Source organism: Anarhichas minor, unplaced genomic scaffold (assembly GCF_050575085.1).
Source record: "Anarhichas minor isolate MPS153535 unplaced genomic scaffold, ASM5057508v1 ptg000090l, whole genome shotgun sequence".
Taxonomy (NCBI): Eukaryota; Metazoa; Chordata; class Actinopteri; order Perciformes; family Anarhichadidae; genus Anarhichas; species Anarhichas minor.
The window spans coordinates 896502-917668 of record NW_027466536.1 but is presented as its reverse complement, the minus strand read 5'-3'; the positions used below and the strand labels follow the sequence as shown (position 1 = coordinate 917668).

The window sequence follows — 21167 nt, the reverse complement described above, 5'->3', positions numbered from 1 at the left end:
GAAATGCTGCGCTGTGACATCAGTTACCAGTACGACCGGGAAGCCGCGGGAAAGAATAAGTGACGCGCTTCCTTCAGTCCAGAGCATTCGTGCCGACACAGGCGCAGACGCAACGACGCAGACGCTGGAGTAGTCTGTAGCTCATTAGTTCTGGTGCAGCCGGGCAGAAGAGAACAACAACATTGCTAGCCGGTGGCAAGGACACACACACACACACACACACACACACACACACACACACACACACACACACACACACACACACACACACACACACACACACACACACACACACACACACACACACACACACACACACACACACACACACACACACACACACACGAGTGAACCCTCAATCACATTATCCACCTCCATTGACTCTAAAAGCTTCTTATTCGCCTCATTAAGTCTTCAGTGACACAAAGTAACCACACCAGACCCTGCTCACTCCCACATACACATAAATACAGATAGGTGTGTGTGTACGTGCGCGCGTAAAAGCAAAAAAGGGGGGAAGAAAGGGAGAGGGGCAGGGGGTGTGCACACATCTTTCTGTGTGTGTGCACAGACACACACAGAGGCCCTCGGGGCGGCTGCTTAGACAGCAGACCGGCATTACTAGTCAAGCGCATCACAGATTTGACTGCAGGCTAACAGACAGGCTGAATGCAGATCGACTGTTCGGAATCGGCGGATGAGTGCAACCTCGAGGAGCAATCTCAGAGTGAGCTGAATTCATCCAGCGCTTTTGCTCCGCACGGTTTTTCTGCCTGCAAAAGGTGAGATTGAAACGTGGGAGTGCTGACGATTCAAGTGAAAATAACCCGAACCTGCACACTCGCATGTATCTGGCCAACAAGAACACAGTGTAAAAGTTATGCCCCCCCCCCCCCCCCCCCCAACAACTGATCATCAAATCTGTGAAGAATGTGAATATAGGGAAGGCGAGGTAACACTATTAGAGTGCACTGATGTAAATAGGTAAGTAAAGCTCATGCTGAGGACACATCATTAGCCACCACACTCCACGGGGAGCACTTAGATCCAGGTGAGTGGCCACTCGATACCTTCAAGGCATCTGTGAGTGTGTGTGTGTGTGTGTGTGTGTGTGTGTGTGTAGTGTTTGTGTGGCGTGTATGAGGTGGGGAGGACAATGAAGCATGCAGCTAGCAGCAGGGATTGGGGTGAATGAGGAGTTGAGGTGAAGTGAGGGGTAATTGTGCAAAAATTTGGCTACAAAGTGTCAAATTCAAATTCATCCCCAAGGGATTCAGTGGAAAACAGTTTATACTGTTTTCATTATGCAAATAGGTTTCTGCTACGAGCAACTTTGAGCCTGAGTTGAGCTGCTTCCACGTTTCTCCACATCATGCAGTGTGGCTTCCGCACACGGTTGCTAACAATATGGGATCTGGCAGTATCTTGTGTTCAATACCAAAGAATCAAAGTGAATACATACTGAGCACTTATCGAGATATTAAAAAGCAGGAGAATGAAATGCTGATGGGCAGGCAGTGAGACAGCACAATGCTGCCTTGCTCATAGTGCGAGCTAAGAGGAGACAGAAAGGGGACAAACCTGGCCGACAGGTGGGCTCTCCTACGGGCCATCCAATAGGCAGGTGGGGGGGGAGAGCGGAGGAGAGAATGGGCAGGGTTAGTAATACGCAGTGTGAATGTGGCGTGTGTGTGGGGGAGGCAAAAAGTTGATTCATACCTTGATAGTGAACACAACATGAAGCAGGTTTGAAGACTAGCCATTTCTCCTCAACTTTAGACAACTTAGCTTGCAAAGCTGGTTACAAGCCTCTTTTTGCAACCGTTATTACCACCTCACATCGTGAAAGTATGGAAATGAGAAACCCATTTATTGAGTGACATAACTGTCAATGTCTGTGGTGCTGGTGTGGCCTGCAGTATGTACAGCTATAGAATACGGCCTACACGCTCAGCAGCTACAGCATAACCACAGTGACACCTTGACGCAGACATATAATTAAGGCTTGAAGCCGACTTTTTATTGCTGCCACAGCTGAAGATCGCAGTGATGGACAAAAAGGAGGTGAACAAAAGGAAATAGGGGGAGATTAGTAGGTGAGAGAGGGGTGAAGAGTAATGGCTGGAGCAGGAAATTTGACCAAAGCTGCTAGCATGAAGAGACAGAGAGAGAGAGAGGATGGTGCATTGTGTCAGATCAAAGTAAGGGTTACAGTCAGAATGCGTGTTTGCTGCAGACACGCATATTAAGAGTGTGTGTGTGTGTGTGTGTGTGTGTGTGTGTGAGAGAGAGAGAGAGAGAGAGAGAGAGAGAGAGAGAGAGAGAGAGATAGAGAGGAAAAGAGAGCGAGTGTGTTACATGTGTTTGAGAAGCGAGGTCTCATGCTGTGAAATCTAGACTGAGGTGATTAGTAAAGCATTAGCGGCTGCGTTCAACACTCAGAACATGCTGTCAAGGACCTTATTTAGGGGTGTGTGTGTGTGTGTGTGTGTGTGTGTGTGTGTGCGTGTGTGTGTGCGTGTGGTCCTCACAAAGACTCCATTTTGAGTTGTAGGCTTTCAGAAGGAGGATACCTTTGCAAAGTGAGAACATTCTCATTGGTCATTTGGCACAGGACACATACACAGAACCAGGATTTCTTCCTCATCTTGCATTTGTGTATTTTAAAGCTATAACAGTGTTTATATTGGTGGTTTGCTTTAAAATTGCCAGCTGGATGTCATAGTCAACCTGCTTCTTTGCTACATCACTGCACCCAGATCGAAATTCGACATCTCAACCGGGACAGGTCGGACTTTCTGGGGTGGAAGCTGCTTTTTGATTCCATACAGGCCAAACTGGACAACGGACAGTATTAACACACAATCACACACGCACACACACACACACACACACACTTGCATGTGTAGTTGCACACAGACGTGACTGTCTTCACCTCACACGATCACACGAGGAGGGAAGTTCTTCATGATGTGCAGCTGCACAGCAGACAACAATAAAGCCTGCCAAAAAAAAACGCTGCGGTTTGGGTCCAAGGAGACACGCACACAAACAAATACACAAGTTCATACAATGAGAGGAGGGAGCGTGCTTAACAACGAGACCACACATTACAGAATAGGGAGCCATTGCCTCCCTTATTATCTCTATAAAGTCTTGGTGACGATGAGATGGAGCAGTACGGGGTTATCTAAAAGCAAACGGGGTAAGTTTGGATGGTACAGGTGTGTTAATTGGGCTGCAGATAGACATGAGAGTGGCGCTGTTCTTTTGTTGTTTTTGGTCAGAATTAGCTGATCTGACTGAGCAGCTCTACACGCAGAGATAAAAACCCAGAAGTTTACCGTCATGCCTCTTTTTCTGCGCTGCCCTCCACCACCCTCGGCTCTGCCTCCTTCTCTTTTTTTTCTGTCGTCTCTCATCTCTCCGCTAACCCCCCTCGCATCTTCTCCTCCCATGAAGTCTCCCCCCCCCCCCCCCCCCAGTGTGCGCAGCCAAGAACACAAATAAATACTTTCTACATTCTCCTCTCATCTCCACTTCCTCAAGCCCTCCCTTCCCTTCCCACCTGCTCAGCAGCGTTGGGGGCTAGAAAAACCGAACGCACACGGCTCTGTGATTACACACACACATACACACAGGTGGGATATGCCCCCAACCCACCCACACACACACACACACACAAAAACCTGGATAGACAGAGTTCTTCTTTGTCTCATCGAAACAAATTCATACACTATAGCTATGTTACATATCACTACATAACTATCCTAACTATATTATATAAAATACATAAGTTGTGATTCATACTGTAATGTGTACATATTACTCTGTACTCTGTGTACTGTACTTTTCATTTTGTCTCACACACAAAAGCACCCAAAAAATTCCCAAATGGCAAGCTGCTACCCGAGGCAAAAATGGATAACTCCATTTCCTTTCACTCCTTCTCTCATCGGTGTGTGGGAGATGGACTTAAACTGTGTGTGAGTATATGTGTGTAGTGTGTGTGTGTGTGTGTGTGTGTCAGTGTTGTAGTACTGTTGAGTCTTGGTCTCGAGGCCACCTTTTGAAGGTTTTGTCTCGCATTCGACAGCATTTTTACTCGGTCTCGTCTCGGTCTCCTACAACACGGACTCTAGATTTTTATTTCAAGACCATAACCGCGTAGACACCATTAAATATCCGGAGCATTGTCTGATGTATTTGTTGCCATCATTACTGCGTTTGCTCATAGAAAACAAAGGACAATTCCCACGCACAATATTCAACTTTTGATTTCGTGCATTTTAGGTATTTCAAGGGTTAATCTGGCAACACTAGATATTGTGTAGGATATTTACAGGTACATTTGGGGCTGTAGGAGTTTGTCGTTTTATAAATGTGACAAGCTAAAAGCTAGATAAGTCAATATTATAGATACATATACACACACACCATAGCAGCTCTTCTGCTTCGGTCAAGCCACATCATCATTAACTAACCACAAGCACAAGTGTTGAGCAAGTATTCACTTCAATCATAATAACTTTAATGACCACTTATTTGCATCAAAACGTGACCAGCATTATTAAACTTGACACCGACCTTTACCATTATTTGTTGCACCAGAGAACTACCGTTCACATTTCTCACTTGTTTCTCAAAAGGTGCAGCCCCTGTTTAAAAGATACCCAGAGAGTCCCTTTGTCCCTTGCAGCCACTTGCGATATTTCAAAAAATAAACAGCTGCTGGCCGGTTGAAAAAATGGCTTATATATATATACTGTATATATAACACGGGGCTTTTATGCTAGTGAATGTGGAGACACATCATTTGGGAGCAAAATGGAAAAGTAACATAAAAGGGTAAAACAAAGAATAACTGCTCCAAGTATAAGCAACAAAAATACTGCTGATACATGATAAGCAATAAGTAGTGAGAACTGTGGAGCAGTGATACTTGTGATGGGTCCTCCTCAGCGCTGCATGGATTCCTCTGTAGACTCCTCTCTTTGACCCTCTGTTCCCTCTATCTGCTTGAATGTTGTCTCTCTTTCCCTTCCTGACAGCGTAATTAACAGGACCGTGGGGGGCTCCGCATATTACCCACGGAGCAATGTGACAATCACAGTCCTGGACTCGATAAGCCGACCGCAGACTCCCTCAACCAGTGGAAACGCGTCATTGTCAGCGTGTGGATGGGAGGCAGACCTCCTCACGTCGAATGTTATTTGAGATTTTTCTTCTTCTCCGTGCACGTGTTTCAGTGACACGCAGACGGGCAGGCGAGCTGAGAGGTACTCTAATGCCTTAGGGTGTTTCACTGAACCATGTGAGAGAATCAGAAGTGACACAAGCACACCTACCAGTGGTAGAGTTATTGAATGTGAGTGAATGTGAATGAGACCAGTAGGCAGACAGCGACACCTTCACAAAGGTGATGATTGGAGGGGTTGTCATATAAACAATATGAGGATTAAGGAGAGGAAAAGAAGTGAAGGAGAAGGAGGGAGGAAAGAACAGGAAGATAGCACAGCGTCATGTATTGTGCCTCTGTTAGGAGCCAGACACACTGCATTCAAATGTTGACGACCAGTTGAAACCAATTACATTTGGCTTAATGAATGGGAAATTGAATACTGCTTAACCGAGGAATCAGATGTTTGAGCTTTTATTCGTGACTGTGTGATGTGATTAGAGCGAGCAGAGAACAACAAAATGAAAGATGTTCAGTGAAAGAGAGAAAATTAAAGATGACAGAGAAATGAACACAATCTCTCCTGGATCTGGTAATTGTCTCACCTCTAATGCTTTTATTCCAAATAAGGTCTTTCTCTTTATTATTTGCTCCCTTCTTCTCAGGGTGGGGGTGTCGAAAATGTAATAATAGAAGGTGGGCACGTGCTTCAAAATAATCTGCCTCAATTTCATAATTAATCTGTGCTACGTTTTCACACAATTAGCACATTAATTAACCCAAAAGTGTCACCACTGTGTAGGGATGCGTGTGTGTGTGTGTGTGTGTGTGTGTGTAGTGTGGGAAATGGCAGAATGACTGTCAGGATTCTCAGGGTGGAGGAAACTGAGGTGAAACAGAAGATGTGGAAGGAGATCAAAGAAGGTTAGAAGCGAGGAGAGGAGAAGGTTTGAGGGACCCGAGGAGGAGAGGACAAAGAAACGGAGTTGTTCCCTGAACGCAGTGAAGAGCTAAGAAGACGCGCAGAGAGGAACAGTAGGTAAGAGATTAACTACACTTGTGTTCTTTCATGTGTGAGAGAGTTGTTCCCTGTTTGTGCATCTATGACTGTGTGTGTGTGTGTGTGTGTGGTTCACGGGGGGAAGGAAGTAAAAGTTACTCCAGCTGTACTTCTGTTTCAAATCTCTCCTCCAACGTCTCCAGACGACTCCGAGCGATGTCAGCACACACACACACACACACACACACACACACACACACACCTCAGAGTACATCGGTGACTATGGGAGTGCCTGTCAGGTCTGGCGAGAGGGGCAGAGGGTGGGGGGGCGCAGAGCGTTTGCTCCCCAGAACACCTCGCAGGTCCACCTCATTAATCTCCATGACGACAGAGATGCTAAGGCAGCAAATTAGTAGCGAGTTGAAAAAACTGTCACAGGGGACGCTCATAAAAGAACATAGACTCCAAACTACAGAGGTAGTTTTTCGTTAAACACACACTCCACTTATAATATGTGCACTCATAAACAGTTTTATATAACCTTTTCTCAGCCCTTAACAGGCAATAATGGCTTTTCAATGATGAAGCTGACCTATACATTATCATTTTGATAATGCATTACATTGTTCCAGGAGTGCAACAGTACATTAGGACTCTCCTCAGTGTTGATTTGCCACATCTGCAGCAGCATCAGAGCATCACATGCTACGTGGTGTTTGACTTCATCCAGGCCAAGCTATAAACCCTCACATCAAGGCATGAATAGCCAGGAGTTATGTAATATTTGTCTTGTTTTACACTTGGTCTATAAAGGTTTATCTGTAATGTCGACTGTTTTCTATGTCAAGATTTCCAAGATGTAGCCAAATGGTGAATTGCACAACAGCTGGTCCAGGCAGCCCACAAGTCAAAAAGAGCTCTTCATTTCATCTGTGTATCTAACACCCTGTGTGTGTGTGTGTGTGTGTGTGTGTGTGTGTGTGTGTGTGTGTGTGTGTGTTTTATTCTGGCTAGCTTTATAGCAAAAGTGTGCAGGAATTGCAATAGTTGTGGTGACAAATCGAGAGAAACAAAAAACAGAACACGAGGAGACGAGACATTCACAGTCGCCGAAGTGCATCATCAACACCGACACACTCTCAGTCACACGAACAGAGTGGAAGAGCTGCGCCTCACTCACCGATCATGTGATTAGCGACATGAATCTGGATCTCCCTCTCCGTCTCAAACGTCATTTGGCATTTAATACACTGGTAGGTCTTCTTCTGTAAGATAGAGACACAAGAACACCACAGAATGTGAAAAAAACTAAATAAAATACAAAGCAATATATCATATTTGAGTGTTTTAACTGTGAAAGCATAATAGTTTAAAAATATATATATTAGTTATATATTTAGTTAGGTTGATCAGAACAAATATATTTAATCATGTTGTAGCCGTAGTAACGATTTACCTGTAAGAAACTATTATTATTATTCATTTTGTATTAAATGTCACTCTTTCTTTTAAGCTCCCAAACCTCAACATGCAAGACATGTGAACCCCACAAAGTATCACACTAATCAAGCAATACTGAAAGTCCAAGTCTTTGGAGATTTGGTGAAAGGAAGAAGCATGCAGTCACACACACACACACACACACACACACACACACACACACACACACACACACACACACACACACACACACACACACACACACACACACACACACACACACACACACACACACACACACACAATGCCTCTGCAGAGAAAGAGAGAAAGAAATTAATAAGGGAGGGAGTGAACAGGAAAAAGATTAAGGGAAGAAGCAATGAAACAGAAACAGAGGAAACGAGTGTAGAAGAAAAGAGGACAAGAGAGGACGAAAGAGATAAAGAGCCAGAGAAACAAGGGTGAGAGACACAGAAACAAAGAGAGAGAGAAGCAGAGGCTCTGCTTATCCATTCATAGCACACAGCGATCACTCATGCACAAACACATACAAAATACACAAAGGCCCCACTTCCACTATCTCTCTGCTGCTTCAGCCTGCTAGGCTGAGTACACACACACACACACACACACACACACACACACACAGAGACACATATACACAGAAAATCCTACTTTGTCTGCTTTGTGCTGTTAGACTAAGCAGAAACAAAGGTGCAGGTAAGACAGAGGGTCCCTAGGAACTGCCTCTGACACACACACACACACGCTCACTTGCAAGTACACACTCTCACACACGTAAACACGTGGCAGGTCCCGGGGAGCCTGACTGTCAATATCAAGTAGAACGAACAGCTCCCACAATGCCTCAGCACGCCCCAGCCCCAGGACCCAGTGGGGCTCAGCTGACACACACCGCCATACACACAAGCATATGTATGCAGGCTACAGATACAAAAGCAGCAGCACGCACCAATACTTCTCACACACACCCACACACACACACACACACACACACCTCGTGCAAACATACTACAGCAGGATTTTTGAGTCTCCTGAAAATGTCTCCATCTTTTAAATGCAGTTTTTCTCATTAACATTAATGATACTGGGTAATGTTTCATGTACCTCACTGTACTCTCAGTTCTGTTCATTTGTGTTGATATTTTTGTTGAGAAGCACTACAGAGGTATTGACATTTAAGATTCCAATCTGATTCTAGTTTTCAGTGTTATAGAGATATTTTATATTTACTCACATTACCAAACGTCCTCCTCATCTTAGTAAAAATGCAACGCCAAAGACTTGGTTTGAGAGGTTTTGAGAAGAAAGTTTCCATAGAAGCACTTGTCTCTCTGTCTTGTCTCAGTCTGTCCTGTCTCACCTTAGGTGCAGGTGAAGCCTCAGCCTTCTTTCCTGCTGCACTGGTTTCAGGGCTGATCTCCGGGTGATCTGTCTGGACGTGACTCTCCAAGTCCTCCACGCTTTCAAACTTCACCCCACACTCCGGACACCTGAGCCCGCCCATGGCCTTCTCTCCCTGCGTGTCCCCTGGCGTGGCGTGTCCTCCCTGGCTGGGGCTCTGGCCGTTTGTGCCCCTGATTTGATTGAACATTTAAATTTGTTTTAGCTGAATTCAGTAATATTAACTGTTGCTAAACAAAATTTAGCACAGACTTCCTTCCCTTTAAGGCTCCAGTACGGAGAAAAGATAGTGACAGCAATACTAAATCCAAGCTTCCAAGTGTTCAACCCGGTAATAAATGTGCGTTACATGTGTGAGAGACTTAATCATGTTTAAAACTCTGTGGCAAAGCTGTACCGATGTGCTGCTGTTGATTTAAAAGTAAAGTTAAGTATTGTCCACTGAAGTATCTCTATATGAACACACGGCATTATCCACAGGGTTTATAAGTTGGCCACCCACCTGCTCATGCAGCCAGCACAGAGGCCATAAGGCAGGCCGTGTACATCCAGCTTCACCAGCTCCCCTTTGTTCTTGAACTCCTTTAGGCAGAAGGCGCATTTATACAACTTGTGCTGCAGCAGCTGCCCGTTAGGGGATGAAGAGGCAGAACAGTTCCCTCCTCCTGTTCCGCCATTCCCACCTCCTCCTCCAGCTCCTCCTCCGAGCGTAGAACCGGCGGAGAGCTTCTGCATGTGGAAGGTGCCGTGGATCTTCAGCTCCAGGGTGGAGGTGACGGTCTGCATGCAGACGACGCAGCGGAAGCCGGTGAGGGAGTTGCGGAGGTCAGGGTGCATCTGGCAATGCTCTATGAAATCCTCCTCACTCTGCAGGGGCATCTTACAGATTCGACAGGTACCTGTGTCCAGGCTCTTACTGTGGGTCACCTGCAGAGAGGGAATATACACAAAAGGTATGAACATAATGATGCAAAAAGTAGTGAGTGATACGACCTTTTATCAAAGCATAGAAGCATATCCAGAAACACACACGGTTGGTATAATACTGACTGACTGTAGCGGCATTACACAATACATTTTTTCAATATTTTCTTTCCTGTAGTGTAATTGCCTCTCTTAGGACAGTTTAACATTCTAAATTCAAAGCAGCCAAAGAAGCTTCTGGATCAAAAGAGAGATAGAAAGCGACCAAAAAGTAACACAAGAGAAAAACAAAAGGAGGCGGCAGTATTTTTATACCTATGAGGGTTGTACTTGTTCCCTACGTGTAAAACCTCCAAATGACATGCTGAAACATAGATGGCCCAAAAGACATGCACACAGCCATACACGTATACAGGCCAGAGAGCAGCACCTTGTGTTCAGTGAGGGTTAGCAGAGAGGGGAAGCGCTCGCCACATATTGGACACATGTAGTGTTTGGCGGGGCCGCGATGCGTCTGAGCGTGCTCACGAAGCCCGCTCTCAGAGAAGAATGTTCTGGAGCACACATTGCACTTGTGGTTCCCCTTGATGAAGTCTGCCTTCTTCTTTCGAGAACCTGGTGTACGAAATGACTTTTATCATCATCATCATCATCATCATATAACACATACAGATAGACATATTTCATGTCCTGTATTAAACTGTAAAATAATAATGAAAAGGTATAAACAAGAAGTTGATGATTGAAAACAAATCTTACAAGCGTCATCATCTCCCGGTTTGATGTTGTGGTCACGCAGTCGGTGGTTCTGCAGAAGTGACTCCATGGTGTAGGCTGCCCCGCAGATATCACAGGCATACATGGGCTCCGAATTGTCCAGCTCCTCCTCGCCTCCGCTTGCCTCGTGGCTGTTGGCTGCCTCTCCTCCCTGGCCAGCTCCTCCTCCCGCAACTGCGCTCTTCAGCAGCATGTTCTGCAGGTCGGCTTGTTCGGCCGCCGCCACTGTTGCTCTTTCAATGCCTCCTGCACTTCCATTGCCACCACTTCCTCCTCCTCCTCCTCCTCCTCCTCCTCCTCCTCCTCCTCCTCCTCGCTTGGAGGTCTGCGCCAGCCCGTTGGGCGTCCCGTTTTGACTCCCGCCACTCCCTGTGCCACCCCCGTTGCCAGTGATGCTGCCACCATCGAAGAAGCAGTGCTTCTCCCTCAGGTGTCTCTCTAGCAGCGACATGGCCTGGAAAGCTTTGCCGCAGAAGCGACACGTGAACTTCTTGCTGTGTGTGGTGATGTGGCATTGGAGCTCCACCTCTGTTCCAAACGTCTCACCACAGAAGATGCACTTCCGGGGCTTGAGTCCTGTGGGACAAAGTTTGGGTCAAGATATGCAGATTCAAGCCCAATCTACCCCACAAGAATTCTGTCAGGTATTTTTTGGGGGTTGGTTTTCTTATTTAAATGTTGACTTTTGCTTGTTGAGATCATTGTGCTTATTTTCAGAGAGTCAGGTTTACTTTTCTAATGAAACTTAGCCAATCCTACCAGGAAAGATGTACAGTACCTGCTCCGAGCCCCCCTGGGAGGCCTGACCTCTGGCCCAGGTGGTTATGCTTAACATGGATCTGAAGGTCAGACTCCTTCCTGAAGTCCCAGGCACAGGCTGTGCAGCGAAACAGCTTCTTCTCATTGCTATGCTTCACTGCCAAATGCACCTAAATAGCAGAAAGTGGAAAAAAGAAGCGATCCCAGTAGGTGAATTTCAACGGTTGTACCACTAATGTATTAAATGTGATGTGAATATGAAGGAAAATAAGTAACACCCAAAGGAAGGAAGAGGTTTGATTCACCTGTATGGAGACCTTGGAGTCAAAGACCTCCTGGCAGAGAGTGCAGTGGTACAGGACGAACGTGTGCATGTCTAGCAGGTGTTTCTGCAGGTCATCTACTGAGGAGAACTGCTTATCGCAGCTCTCACACACATACTGGGTCGACGTGGTGGTGTAGTGCACTGTCAGGTGTTGAAGCAACGCCTCCTGGGATTCAAAGTCCTCCTTGTTGCACTGGGGGCAGGACTGGCGCCTCAGCAGCATCTCCAGGTGTGACTTTAGGTGGGCCTGGAAACCCTCAAAGCTGGAAAATCGCAGGTCACACTGGTTGCACGGGTAGTCCCCGTTGCTCCCCATGGAGGGGGTGGAGTCCCCTCCCAGCCTGTGGCGCTTCGGGGAGGAGATCTCTATGTCAGAGGAGGCGGGGCTTAGGTCTGCGACCTTTGCCTGCCGTTTGTTGTTAGCCAACGGGATGTTCTTGTGGTTCTCCTTTATGTGCTTGGTGAGTTTGAGGAGTGAGCCGAAGATTGGAGAATTGGTGCAGTAAGGGCAGGAGTAAACCTGTACGTGGAAAAGAACTCTTAATTTTACTTTTTAAAGAATAGTATACATTGACAAAATACTGTGGTTTAGTTCTTGAAGAGAAAAACAGAATATTGGAAAGATACAGAGAGAAGAAGTGAAAGACAGAGAGACATGGAGACAAGCAGAGACATTCAATTTAAGTCATCATCATAACTTTTAAGTTCAGAAATAATAGACTGATGATTAACAGAATTTTGACTGTGGTCGGTCAAGTCTGCATTAATTAAAATTTGGGAAATTTTAATTAAAATACGATTTTAGACCAGCAATGACTCACCGTAACTGCAGACTCAACTCAGGAAGTAATTCATAGAGTCAAATTATCATTAATCAGAATTGCATGAGCAGTATGCATCATTTAACACTTAATTGGGCTCATGACAGAGTAAAGGAAACAACCTAATTAAATAGGAACCAGCTTATTGTTTATGAGCTCAACCACAGATTGGTAATAGCGTTGACGTGTGCAAAAGCCAGGCAGGCCCACCACCAATTATTTTCAACTCTGGCTGAAAGATCATTTCTGAAATGTAATTCTTGACGAGTTCTCACCTCCATGAAGGACTGCGATGCAGTCTGTAGTACAGGAGACTCCAGTTTGGCCACCCCTCCTCCAGATACACATCCGCCCCCTGCGATGGAGTTGCAGTGCGTTTGCTGAATGTGCTCCGTCAACGAAGACTCCGTCAAGAATCCCATGGAGCACTGGTTGCAGAAGAAGGCATGGTTCCCTTCTAGAGAGGAGGAATTAAGTTGCATTGTTTATTTCCTTTAAATTACATTATGATACAATACACACATGAATGTACATATATATCCCATACAATGGCCACTTAACCAAATACTAACCATGCTATATATTTCAACAACCTTTCTCAGTCCAGAAACCATACAAGCCCTCTTAACAAACAATGCACGAGCAAAACCAATAGACATATTTAAGTCATTTTCCATACTTTAGGAATAGTAGCTTTCTCCAACAACACACCTAATGTGGTGGACCCCGCCACAATCCCACCAGGCAGGCAGTGCGACACTCTGATGTGTTCTTGCAGAGAGTTGATGTCTCCAAACATGTCTGGGCAGTAGTTACAGTGGAACGCTGTGACGTTAGTGAACTGCAGCAGGGGAAAAGCCGCCACCGCTGTGCCTATGGTTCCTCCACTGGTACGGTGAGCTTTGCGCACATGTTCGTTGAGGTTGTAAAGCGTTGGCAGAGTGTCTAGGCAGAGGTGACACGTATGGCTCTGCTGCGGCTTATCTGCATGGATGGTCTTCAAATGGATCTCCAACACCGCCAGGCTGTGGAAGTCTCTCTTCGAGCAGTAAGGGCAAGAGTACGTCACTTTAGCCCAGTTTGCCCCTCCCCCTGTGGAGATAGGAAGGCAAACCCACTGAATTAGAAATACACAGAGGTAGTCTGAACATATAAACCAAGCTTTGGCCATCAAATCATAGATGTAACTGGACTGGCTGCTCTGTAGATAAGTGACTGACTGTACCGTACCTCCCACTTGATGACCCAGGCTTATCACAATGTCTTCCACAGAGTCGATGTTTCTTCTGCGGCCTCGTTCGATGCCCTGGCTGGGCTTTAGGGTAGAGTCCGGCGTGGAGCCTCTCTCCAGACTGGCACTAGAGTCCGGAGTGGCCGAGCTCATAGAGGCCACACTGCCCAGCGCAGGGTCAGGACTGGCAGCGCTGTGGTTGGAGGAGTCAGGCTGGCGATGGCTGTCTAAGTGGCAGTAGACATCCTCCACAGATGGGAATTGTTCCGAACAGACAGGACATCTGGGGGGTAGTAGCAAAAGACCAGTTAAACGCAAGCTACATACCATTACTGCACATGAATGAAAATCAGTGGTTTGACAACTTCAAAAAGCAAGTCTATAGTACTTGTGTTTGCGGTTGGCATGCTGCGTTTCAATATGCGTGAGGAGAGACGCCTCGTCTAGAAAGATCTCTGGACAGTGGATGCATTGCAAGTCGGCTCGGTCAGACAGCTGGGGGTGTCTGGTCAGGACGTGTTTCTCCAGCTCGTCCGTCTGGCTGAACGTCTCCTCGCAGTAATCACACATATACAGGTCCTGCTCCAGGTCAGTGTCTCCTCCTGCTCCCTTCTTCCCTCCATCCCTCTCGCTCCTCAGTGCGAGGTGCTCGCGGTTCTTGCGGTGAGCCTGCCAGAGGTCAGAGGGTAGTCAAGGTTTAAAGAAGCATGTGTTGTAAAACATTCTGTCAAAAGGTTTCATTTGATGACAGTAAGCTAGGGCCTTAAAAAGAAATCATTGCTGATTTTTATTATTTGCCATTGTAATATATTTTGGTAATTGCACTAGCGACAATGGAAATAAGGGCTGTCCCATTATCAGATTTTAACTACACGATAGACTATCTATAGAAAATGTCAGCAGTGAGCTGAAGCATCGAGGCATTTTAACAGTTATATTAACAGAAAATATCAAACAAGCGTTTACCTGCATGTGGCTCTGCAGTGACGAGGTGGAGGAGAAGCCACGCTTACACACACTGCACTTGAACGGTTTGCTGGAGCTGGAGGTGTCGATAAATGATGTAAAGAACAAAAACAATCACGAATCAGAAAAATAAATTACGAATCAAAAGACATTTTTAAGATCTAAATAGAAAGAGTCAAATAAGAGTCAAGAGTAAAAAGAAAGTAAAATGAACGTCAGATGAACATTTGGATCAACATGAAGAGTTTCTAAGAACAGGATCAGAAGCAGTTACCTGTGTGTCTTCAGATGGATCTTCAGGTGATCAGAGCGGGAGAACGCAGCTTCACACTCCTGACAACTATACTTCTTGTCTCCTGTGTCAAGCAGCATATTTTTGAGAGGTGATTGGATCAGAAAAACAAACCCAATATATTGTAGACCCCCAAAACACTGTCAGAACAAATGTGTTGCCAAGTCTGATTCTGGTGTTTTCCATTGTTCAATTCTTGAATAACAAAAGAATCCACGTTCATCAAATTAATGTGGATCTGCAACCCATTTGGTCTCTCTATGCCGATGCAGACTTAGCGGGCCTGGAGGGCTTGTTATCTACCTGTGTGGAGTTTGACGTGGCGGTCTCTGCTCCTCTTGTGCTTAAACAGACGGCTGCAGAAGGTACACTTGAAAGGCAGCTTGTCGCTGTGGATCTGCTCGTGGCGCTTCAGGTAGCTCAGACGGCTGAGGAGAATCAATGGGAGACGGACGGTCATTCACAAAAGGCATTTTCAAGTTTACGAAGTTGCTTGACAAAATGAAAACTTCCACACCACCTTCAATTTAAGGAAGTAAGCACATAAAAGATGAAAGTGACTGCTGGTTTGTGCTGCTTGGACACACCACTCCCTGATGAATATAACCTCTATATATAAGTCTTTGGTATCAAAAGCAAATTGAAATTCAAACTATTACTAATATCACTGCATCCATCTAATCAGAGGAATAGAGAGGACAGCTGGGTGTAAGAAGTAATACAGAGGATCATGATGATGACTTTATGGTGTATGTGACAGCTGTTCTTAAAGTGGGTCTTAGCTCGTCCCTGGAGATGTATGTGGGAAATGTATTCACCTCATTCCTTTCACTGTTTGCCTTAGTGCTCCATGTTACCATGGCGATATTGAGAATACTGTTTATTCACGTACACATTGATATTCAGCATATGAGGAGGCAGCTGAACAGACAGATATGATATCAGTGTCATAGTCTACGACGGGCACCGAGACGGAACCGGCCCGCATCCCGGGGAGGCGAACGACAGCGAGTGTTATACCTGAAGGACTTGTCACAGAACTGGCAGGGGTACGGCAGACCGGCGCCTCCTTCCTCCTCGCCGCCGGTGGCCATGCCGAGGTCACAGCAGCCGTCGGGCATCTGTGAGGGCGATGCCACGTCTTTACTGGAGGGCGAGGAAGGCACCCAGGACAGCCCTGCTGGGTCATCATCACCGTCTGACAGAAAGGGAAACAGACACGGGACGTTTAAAAAAAGCCTTTGATTCATCTGCAGCCAGACACGCATATATACACACATTTTGTACACAGCTGCAGGATTTATATAAAAAATAAAAAAGAGATAGGCGAGCGCAGACAGAAAGAAAAGTGGGGGTAAAACAGGGAGCATTAGAATGATTAAGAAGAAGTTACATCTTCCTTGGAAGGCAGAAGGCGGGAGAGGCAGCCGGTGGGAGTTCAAATAAGAAAAAAGGAATACAAACTAAAAAATAAACACATTTATCCCGGTTACACACACACACACACACACACACACACATATATATACAGAGGGAAAATGAGGATGGCAGAGATAAAGAGAGAGAATGAAACAGAAGAGCGAGACACACTCCGGCAGCAGCAACATCTAAATAGAAAGCTCCAAGAACTATGTATCCCCGACGGAGCCCAGAAATAAGGACAGAGTGTATTTTCTCTCCCTTCATCCTCCCTCTGCAGCCATCCCTCGTTCCATCCCTCCCTCCCCTCCCCTCACCTCCCATCCCTCCATCCGTCCCCGAGGACCATAGATCCGCCTCATCATATTTTCATTAGGGCCTTGGCAGATTGAAACGTCGGAAAAGCGATTAGGAGATGTGGAGAGCAGAGCGGAAAGATGGCGATATTCTCTCCTCTTATCTGCCATACATAGGAGATTATGCGTTGCTCTTTTCCTTTTTTCCTCTCTCCCTCTTTCTCCCCCTCCTGTGCAGTCTGGTGCTCGGGCGACAAAAAGGCCACGACTCCTTTAATAGACACTTCAGAATGGATTTGAGGCAACAAAAGAGGGAACTGAATAACGCTTGATATTGTTCTGTTCTTCTTTGTGCGCTCCGTGAAGCAGCTCCGTGAGGCTATTTAGCATTTGCCTGAAAAATGTAAAGAAGAGAGCAAGGGAGGGCGGGGGGGGGGGGGGTTTTCTTTGCTTTTATCTGATAGCTGTATCAATTAGGCCAGCAATAAATCAAAGAGAGAAAATATAGAAATAGAGTGTTAGGACGGAGAGATCGGGAGAAAAAGTAGTCGGACATAAGGCCAATGAGTGTGCAAATGCAAACACTCACAGCACAGACGTGTGCAGAAGAGAAGTTCCTGCTGATAATTTTAGAAACCTCTCCAATGCACCGTTTTACCTCAACCTACACTCTTGTGCATCTCCCGTGTGTGTGTGTGTGTGTGTGTGTGTGTGTGTCTAGTCTACTGGGTGTTAGGCCTAGCCGAGAGGGGGTGGAAAACGGATCCTTGTGATGAATCGATCGCAGAGAAAATGTAGGCACTGCGATGAGCAAATAAGAATCAGCAGGGGGTTCTGGGTTAAAAAAAAAAATAGTGAAAGCATGACTTATAAATTTGACTAGAAGCTAGAAGGAAACTAAAAAAAAAGGTTTAGGAAAACATAAGAAAATAGAGATATCAAGATGAAGCCGAACAGCGAGGCAAGAGGGAGGGAGAGCGGGTGACAACGAAGGGTGAGTGAGAGAGAGAGAGATGGGGGAGACAGTGAAATTGAGAGTATGAAAGGAGGAGGATGAGAGACAATGAGATGAGTAGCCTTGAGAGGATGAAAGTGGAACTTAGGGGGGAGAAGTATAATTTTGCTAAATGTTTGAAAGATATTGACAATTTATTGTCACCAACAAAACTCCGGCATTCATTCCAGATTAGTTTATTTTGTGTAAAGAGGAAAGGAGACAGTGAAGGGGGACGAGAAGGCAGACTACTGCTTGAAATGTTTCTTGAAGTTATAAATAACTTACTCACAACGCTGCTTTTTTGACTTTTTGATCCGCCCACCCTGACCCGTGACATTTTCTAGTACGCCCGGCCTGAAAGCGACCTATACACGTCAACCTCCATCTATATCGATCCCAAATCCATCAAGGTCAGGTCAGATGATCGGGTGGAATCTTAACAAGCATTTGGACTTCAAAAGGTGCGATTAGCAACGTTGACGATGACTCTGCTTATATTCAAGTGTCCCGGTAAGTCATGACAGTGTGCATGAATAATACCACGACCCTGGAACTGAAGCAGCTAAATGGAATTCAGCCGACATTTATTTTATACGTACGCCTGTGCTTTCCTACTGTGAGATGTCAAAATGCCGGGTGTATCAAATGACAAGTAGCCAAAATAATCAATGGTAGCATGCTTCATTTATGTGTTTTTTAAAGGTTTTGTACAAGTGATAAATGTTAAACAATCCCTGTAAATGCACCACGCATTGTCTCCTGATACACAGTTAGAATGAGATTATGAAAAATCTAAAAACCAACATTTGAGCTGCATTAGGAACGCAGTGCAGATCAAGTATGGATGTTAAATTCTTCCTGTCCTTCCAGTCCAAAGAGCTGCTTCCGTTTTTTACAGATAGTTAATTTGTTTTATGCCACTGAGTCACCCACAACACAAGCATCAAATCCATGGGTGAATAAGAGGCAGAGCGGACTCTATTTGTCTCCATGTCAGTGACATCAACAGGATGAATAGATGTACCATCTACACGGAGCAGGGCTGGTGCTAAAATACAGTGCGTCTATAAAACGCCAATCCAGACAACTCCCGCTGCCGACTCAACAGGGGACACGTCTTTAAGTGCAGCCTGAGACAGATTAGTGATACTGTCTCCAACACAGATATTGTACACGCTCACCTTTTTTCCCCCTCTTTCTCTCTGCTGTGTCGGACAGGATTCACTCAACAATAACCGGAGATACAGAGCATACAGTCGAACACTCGACCCAATACGGCCAGTCGAGGTTCAGCAAAACGATTTGATTTCAAGTACGTGTTATATTTAGCAAAGTAAAGAGGAAGGGGGTGTGAATGTACCCTTGAAAAAACAGTGAAAGTGTTTCTTCACAGTGCTGGTCTGGACACATGGGGGTCATTATGGGAACACCAGTATGAGTCCGTTATGGTAAAGTTTGTGAGCTGGGAAAGTGGGAGGAAGAGAGACAAGAGAGATTCAGAGCAAGAGGGAGAAATCACTTCTTTTTGAGGGGGGGGGGGGGGGGGGGGGGGGGGGGATTGAGAAAGAAGGGGAGGAGAGATTAGCGTCATTAAAGAGCCCTAATCCTCTGACTAGCGTGGCTGGCGCTAAAATGGAGGATCACACGGCTTTTTAACGGCGCCTTTGTCAGAGGGCCGCGAGGGGACCTGGCAAGACAAGGCCGAATGGCAGACTGGGAGAAACTGGAGGATGGGGATGGGGGAGCGAGGAAAATTTCAATGAAAAGTTAAATTAGAGAAGAATCCTCGAGAGAAGATGGGGAGGATGGCTGGTTGCGGAGGGGGGAGGGGGTGTTGGAGTGGGGAAAAAAATAAAAAATGAGGGCGAAAAAGTAGTTGTGGGGGGGAGAAAAAGAGAAAGAGTAACAGGCAGGAGCAGGCGGACGCCGACACATGCTGTTCAAACCCCCGTCTCCTCCTCCTCCTCCTCCTCCTCCTTTCTGTTCTTCTCTGGCGAATGAAAACGAAGGAGAGGAGCGGAGTGGAGGACCACAGGGCCCCAACTGCTCTGCCACCGCTTTATCTCTCACACTGCAGTCCTCTCCTTTCCCATCCATTCCCTCTATCCTTCATCCCTCCCTCTGTCCCCAGCAGTCCCTCTACTCTTCTGTCTTCATCTCTCTTCCACTACCTCCCTCCCTCGCTCGCTCCCTCCCTCCGTCAGCTTTCATGTTGTTACTCATTATAGCGCTGACATCTCTCCCTCCGTCCCGCCGTCTCTCCCCCTACTGGTGTTGGCCTTCACCCCTGTGTTCTCGGCCTGGACGGGACCGAGGGAGAGAGAGGGGGGGGGGGGAGGACGTTCCAGATGGACAGACTCTGAACTCCAGAGGAGAGGGAAGAGATGGCGGTATGAAAGGGGAGACAAGAAAGAAGAGGAGAGGAGAGGAGAAACCAGGGGTCTGTGATGAGAAATGGAAAAGACCAGAAAGGAACTAAACGGACCGCCTGAGTCTACCTGAAACGGCAGACGCACACAAACACACACATGCAAACAACACACACACACTCCCCACATGGCTCTCTAATAGGCCAGACAGTGTGGCAACGTGTGGAGGACACAGCCTTGGTGAAACACTCTAATGAAGAGACACACACGCTGATCAATCTCTCTTCATGTTTCTGCCTCCCCCGTCTACTTGCCCCCTATCTAAACTCAGTTGCTTTGTCATGACTGTCACACAGAGGGAAATGGCATCAAAGCAGCAGAGTTTATCAGATGGAACTCTGGGTAAAATAAACTTTGGAGACTATTGTGATCTCCAGATTTAATGATCGTGAACGGTTTCAACCATTCCAAAATGTGAGTCTGGAAACTAGCCGGCATTTTTTTAAATATTCTATACGAGGCTGTAAAAGTGGCAAACTGATGAAGTAAACGACTCGATGGGCTGACATGGAACCAGCACTCAAGAAAATGAGTTCAATTAGTTCACTCCGGATAACAGCGGCTGCTAAATGCCTGAAATGGAAATATAATCCATGTACGTCGTGCTTTCTCTCCTTCCTCTTGCTTTGATGTTGGAATCAAAGGAGCTCAGACGGTAGCAGCAAAAAAAAAAAAAAAAAAAGGTTCCGGCTCCCACTGCAAGTGCTAAAGCTGCATACTGCCTACTGTTACATGCAGAAAAGTATGAATTAACATTAGAAATGAATAATGTAAAATGTGATCGGATAAGTTAAACACGCGATTGACTGTCAAAATAAAGTAACATTTCCTTAGGATGACAAACGCCCCAAGAAAAAGAATATGTATTGGAACCAAAGACTTGAATG

At 46.0% G+C, this 21167-nt stretch overlaps 1 protein-coding gene across 1 annotated transcript in view; it reads right to left on the bottom strand.

Moving 5' to 3' along the window:
• znf423 (zinc finger protein 423) overlaps positions 1–21167 on the bottom strand; it is a 134815-nt gene that overhangs the window by 58649 nt on the left and 54999 nt on the right. Inside the window, exons 4-18 of the mRNA XM_076082095.1 lie at positions 16160–16337; positions 15443–15567; positions 15122–15203; positions 14848–14923; positions 14270–14550; positions 13881–14164; positions 13362–13742; positions 12926–13107; positions 11810–12349; positions 11524–11674; positions 10728–11321; positions 10399–10583; positions 9547–9971; positions 9004–9217; positions 7360–7444 (exon numbers count right to left, since the gene is read on the bottom strand). Coding sequence (XP_075938210.1) covers positions 7360–7444; positions 9004–9217; positions 9547–9971; positions 10399–10583; positions 10728–11321; positions 11524–11674; positions 11810–12349; positions 12926–13107; positions 13362–13742; positions 13881–14164; positions 14270–14550; positions 14848–14923; positions 15122–15203; positions 15443–15567; positions 16160–16337 — 3783 coding nt within the window. The remainder of the gene's footprint in view (positions 1–7359; positions 7445–9003; positions 9218–9546; positions 9972–10398; positions 10584–10727; positions 11322–11523; positions 11675–11809; positions 12350–12925; positions 13108–13361; positions 13743–13880; positions 14165–14269; positions 14551–14847; positions 14924–15121; positions 15204–15442; positions 15568–16159; positions 16338–21167) is intronic.